Source organism: Vigna radiata, unplaced genomic scaffold (genome assembly GCF_000741045.1).
Source record: "Vigna radiata var. radiata cultivar VC1973A unplaced genomic scaffold, Vradiata_ver6 scaffold_176, whole genome shotgun sequence".
NCBI lineage: Eukaryota > Viridiplantae > Streptophyta > Magnoliopsida > Fabales > Fabaceae > Vigna > Vigna radiata.
This window is the reverse complement of record NW_014542549.1, coordinates 840,198-845,719: the sequence shown is the minus strand read 5'-3', so window position 1 is coordinate 845,719 and position 5,522 is coordinate 840,198. Positions and strand designations below refer to the sequence as shown.

Sequence of the window (5,522 nt, the reverse complement as noted above, 5' to 3'; positions counted from 1 at the left end):
ATTTTATACTTTTTTTAGAGGTCCTTACTAGTTCTGAGATCCTCATAGATATTTTGGGAAGTTCTTGTTGTATTCTGGAGGACTTGCACAATATATCACAGATAAGTCTTTAAGGAAAATGAAACTACACGGCTCAAGAAATATTGTTTTGTCAGCTTTTTATAACAGCTTGCATAATATGGGTTAGTAAGTCAACTCATTTAATCCATCAATCTGTGATAAGTTAAATCAGGTTATATAATTTTTTATTCACTATGAGTCGGATTGGACTCACTTATTTTTTTTCCCAACTCGTAAATGAACCAACTTAAGTGAATCAAATTGGTTTACTTTAATTGTGATCTATTGCCAACATTTTTTTTTTGTTTAAATTTTATTGTCTTGACTTGAAGGATCATATCAATTAAAATTTTCTGTTTAAGACAAGTCTGTAACATTACACTGTCCACCTAAGGTCTATTTATTTTTTCATGTATACATATCTGAAAATCATAAAAGTATAAAAAAAAATACACTACCATACCACCGGCACTTATTATGAGATACATTCTAGTATGAACAATTTGAGAATATATCACTTTGTAAACTATGAGAAAACTGTGACTCCTAAAGAGAACATTAATCCATACACTTACATTGTACATTGTCATTTATGGATGCGCAACATATTATTCACATTTGTGATTAGAGAAGACAAATATACAAACGTTGTTTCTTTTTTTGTTGATAGTACCATAAGGTTAACGTTAAATATCAAATACAAAGCCAAAAACCCAAACCACACATAAGCTTCTTAAATGAAAATCCTAACCATGCAATTAGAGGCCTAACTGTAGAGAGAAAAGGGATACTAAGAAGGCGTTCAACAGAAATAAACCATCACCAACTGCGATACAACTCAACTCATTCATTTTGCAAGAAATTGATGATAATATCTTCCGAAACGCTTCATAATAATGAACAGCAAGCAACAAAATATTTTGTATTTTAGCTAAAATTTGTTTACTAAGGATTTGATTCTTCTTCATAAAAAAATTTACGCGAAAGATTTGCTCTTATTAATACTATTTTATTTTCCATTCATAATATATAGTGTCTATTAGATAACGAAAGATTATATATTCAATAATAATAATGAAAGAATATAACATCAATTAAATTACACAAAATCTTATATTTAATAAAAACAATAATAATTATAAATATAAAGTATCGGTATGCAAAATTATATATTTTTTGTAATAAAAAATTTATAAAACCCCTTATAGCTTCGTCAGGAAAGCCACTCAATTCTATATATTCAGTAATAATAAAAAAAAAGAAAAAACTATATATATATATATATATATATATATATATATATATATATATATATATATATCTTATAATAACACATAGTAATATATATATTTTTTTATAATAACACAGTATATAGTGTTAATAAAGTCCACAAAACGATATATACTTAATAATAAATAAAAAATTATATAGTGCCAGTAAAATTGATAGATCACTATATATTTTAATAGTAAAAGTAATACTATGGTGTTAGAATAGTCAACACAACACTATTTATTTTGTACTAATTTTTTTAATAGATTGGTTCGACTTAAAATGTCTTAATATTAATAATAAAACAATAAACTTCAACTAGTCGAGTTCATGTTTGTCATATTTTGTTTGGAGAATTCATATAATCCAACCTATTTCATCATCTTATTTTAGAGTGTTTCTATTGCAATTTATTAACATGCAAATAATTTATCTAGAATTTTATATATATATATATATATATATATATATATATATATATATATATATTATTAAAGGTGTAACGGCATAAAAAAATTTACCGAATAGAAGATGGAGAGAGAAACCATGATATACTCTCATACTTGTATTTTCATTACTCAAGCACGTTTTCATATGCAGATAGTGAAATCCAATGATTGAAAGAAACTCTTTTGTTTATATTATTAAATTCTTAAATTATTTTGATGAACGGCTCACATTTAGGTTGATGGTTGTTTTATTACCACATTTCTTCATCATATTAATCTAATGAACAACACACATATACATATAAATATATATATATATATATATATATATATATATATATTTTCTTTTTTTTTTTGCAGTGATGTTACACTGGTCAAAAGTTATAAAGACAAGAAGATAGCAAACCAAACACATTAAATTTGTTATCAAAATTTATCATTTTTACATGTAGGGTCAAAACAATAAAGTCTAGAGATGTATAATATAAGACCAAAATAATAATTAGTAATTTTATTTTTCAAAATATAAATCAATACTTCATTTAAGAATACAAAAATTAATTTGTTTTATTAGTTCTTTTCAACACACTCATAATTTATTTAGCCAAATTATTCAGTCAAAAAGAAGTACCCAGATAAATATAGAAAATAATTGCGGTTCTTTACACAAAAGAGAAACCCTTGTTTCATGTATATCATATTATGAAATTAGAAAAACCAAACAATTTTGGTAATGTTTTAAGATTTTGATATTGTTTACTTATTTATTTTGTTTTACTTGACCAGACCAGATGAGACCCACAATTACACGTATGGACCAATAGAATCTGGCGGCTTCACAAATATTACTCTTCTATACCCTTTTAAGTCTTTAACCTAAGCCACATGCCCAGTTTCCTACAAAAACGTTGTCCCCTTCCCCACCCTCTTCTTACATCCTCCACTTTACATTACTCTCAATCCTCAACTCTCTGCACTGTTCTTTCCTACCGATTTCTCGCTCTTATGCACAAAATGCTGCATAAAGTTTTCTTCATTTAATCCAGCTAGTGAAACACTAGTTTTTCTTGGTGTTTTTTATACCATTTTGAGGTCTATCAATGGAAGAGAGCATTGACCCTGCAACCTCAAGCCTTCTGTGTCTGGAAAACAATGACATGTGCTTTGATGATTTTGAATGTAATGTTGCAGATGAGTCTCCTTCCTGGGACCACAAAAATCCTAACTTTAACAATCAATGTCTGATTGAGGACAATCTTGGATCGGAACAAGTATTGGATTCACCTGTACTGAGTGATGAAACAGTTTTGGGTTTGATTGGGAAGGAGAGGGAACATTTGCCCCGGGATGATTACCTCGAGAGGCTGCTCGGCGGGGACTTGGACTTGAGTGTTAGGAGGAGGCAGGCTCTTGATTGGATTTGGAAGGTTGGTTCATTGATTTACTCCAAATGGGGGTTCTTGATTCCTGATTGTTTGATTGATGGAGAATAATTGCTTTAAACCTAGCCGCTTTTTTTTTTTTTTTCATTCAATGAAAGATAAAACTGAATCCCATGTAAGATCTTTTTTTTGGATAACTTGGATCGTTTACCTTGGTGGTTCAAGTATATTTAATGGGGTTTTAGCATCTGAAGATTAAATTTGGCATTCTAGTATAAATTTATTTGCAATTTATGGCCATCTTATTGGATTTCAATCTGCTCTTGTATTGGAATTTTCTTTATTTTCACAAGTTCGATGACATTCGAAGTGAGTATTAGTAGCTGTACCACTTAATTCCTTATATTTGCATCTCTGTTCTTCTCATTCTATTGAGATTTTGATCATGTTCGACTCATTACAAGTTCAAGCTGTGTGATCTGGTTTTAGATTTATAACTCTGTTAACCCTGTAGCTAATTTTTCTGTGTGAATCATTCAGATTGATAACTCTTACTAAAGTTTACTTTGTCCAATGTGAACAGGCTCATGCACACTACGATTTTGGACCCTCTAGCTTATGTCTATCTGTGAATTACTTGGATCGGTTTCTATCGGTGTATGAATTACCAGTAAGATCAAATACTAAAATCGTACTAGTGTTATTTTGAGTTTATGTTTTCTGATCTCTTTTGGAGGTCTAAATTCAGTTTGCTGGTCAGGGAGGCAACAGTTGGAGTGCACAATTATTAGCTGTGGCATGTCTGTCAATTGCTGCCAAAATCGATGAGATTAAAGTGCCTTCTTGTATAGATATACAGGTACGAAGAATTTTACATAAAGATTGTAAAACATACTTTTTTTATGTACATTTTTCTCTGATTTTATCACTTTTTTTTCTGTGATTTGTAGGTTGGAGAACCTAAGTTTTTATTTGAAGCTAAAACCGTTCAAAGAATGGAACTACTGGTATTAAGCACATTGAAATGGAAAATGCAAGCTTTAACTCCGTTTTCCTTAGTAGACTACTTCATCAAGAAGATCACCTGTGACCAACTTCTAGTAAAGTCATCCATTCTGAGATCAGTTGGGCTCATTTTTGACATAATTAGATGTATATATTCTCTTCACTCTGTTAGTATGTTTAGTTTTTATTGCATGCACTTGAGGAACAATGTTGTGATTGTTGGGAAAAATCTATATAGGTATCAATTTCTTGGAATTCAAGCCTTCTGAAATTGCCGCAGCAGTGGCAATTTCTGTGTCAAGGAAATTGCAAGCAGAAGAGATTGATGAAGCCTTGACATGTTTTGTCACTGTAGGAAAGGTAATAATATGATCATTAGTGTTTGATATCCATCATCTTCTTTTACAAATTATTTATGCTGAGTTATGAGGTTTTCATTTTGCAGGAAAGAATTTTGAAGTGTGTTGAATTGATTAGAGATTTGCCCTTGATCCAAGCTTCTACTAATTTGGGCAACAACTTAGCACCATTGGTACCTCAAAGCCCTATTGGTGTGCTGGATGCTGCATGCATGATCGCTATAAGTGATGAGTTAACATTTGGATTATCTACAGATTATTCGCCTGATACTCCAAATTCTAAGAGGATGAAAACTTCTGACCCTCTTGATGGGACTTTCAAGTCATGAAATTTCAATTTATTATCCCTTTCACCAAAGTTGATTTGGTTTGGTTGAATAAGAGTTTAGTGTGGTCTTGTAGGCAGTTGGTAACACACTCAATGAGAGTGCGTCTTGGATGAATAAGACAGAGATTTAAGCAGTTTCATGCTTAAAGCATGAAAAGTAGGCCATGCTAGCAGGTTATAATCAAGTTATAAAAACACTTGCTATTGCTGTGGATCACAGAAAATTTTGATGATACATTGTGTTGTTAGGCAAAATTTGTCTAGTGACATGAATTTAGTATTTGGACAGACTAGTTTTTTATTTAAATGTCCAAACTTTTCATTGTTTCTGGAATAGAATGAAATACAGATTTGATTTTTTTTTTTTTTTATCCACAAGTTCTGGGGTAAAACCCCGAGTTTCTTATTATCCTGTTTTGTTTTTTTTTTTTTTTTTCCTTTTAAGTTGTTGGATGTGAACAAATCAGAAAATAGTATATATTACTAATGTTTATCGGTATTATGATGTAATATCAATGAATTGATTAAGGGAAATTGAATATTATATTAAACATTTTTAATCAATGCTTTACTCTTAATGAGGAAAAATGGGTGAAGAAAATAGTATCAAGTTTCAGCATTTCAATTCAATTTTATCACAATTTTAATTAAAAAAGTATTTTATTAA

General features: G+C 29.9%; 1 protein-coding gene across 2 annotated transcripts; it reads left to right on the top strand.

Moving 5' to 3' along the window:
* Nucleotides 1–2,608: 2,608 nt before the first annotated feature.
* Nucleotides 2,609–5,215, top strand: LOC106780227 (cyclin-D4-1). 2 transcript variants are annotated; one of them, XM_014668490.2, is made up of 6 exons: nt 2,609–3,208; nt 3,747–3,833; nt 3,912–4,022; nt 4,114–4,315; nt 4,407–4,528; nt 4,614–5,215. In XM_014668490.2, the coding sequence occupies exons 1-6, from the start codon at nt 2,882–2,884 to the stop codon at nt 4,854–4,856; spliced, it is 1,092 nt and encodes a 363-aa protein (XP_014523976.1). In that variant the 5' UTR covers nt 2,609–2,881; the 3' UTR covers nt 4,857–5,215. The 2 variants fall into 2 exon arrangements, with proteins under 2 accessions (XP_014523976.1, XP_014523977.1); XM_014668491.2 differs by having other exon boundaries at nt 2,614–3,208; nt 3,924–4,022.
* The last annotated feature ends 307 nt before the right edge of the window (nt 5,216–5,522 follow it).

What these genes read in the sequence shown, in the direction of transcription:
- LOC106780227 (XM_014668490.2), top strand. Translation starts at nt 2,882, where the DNA reads ATGGAAGAGAGCATTGACCCTGCAACCTCAAGCCTTCTGTGTCTGGAA. An exon ending in CTTCTTGTATAGATATACAG is followed by an intron (nt 4,023 to 4,113) that starts GTACGAAGAATT and finishes TGTGATTTGTAG; the next exon opens with GTTGGAGAACCTAAGTTTTT. An exon ending in GTTTTGTCACTGTAGGAAAG is followed by an intron (nt 4,529 to 4,613) that starts GTAATAATATGA and finishes TTCATTTTGCAG; the next exon opens with GAAAGAATTTTGAAGTGTGT.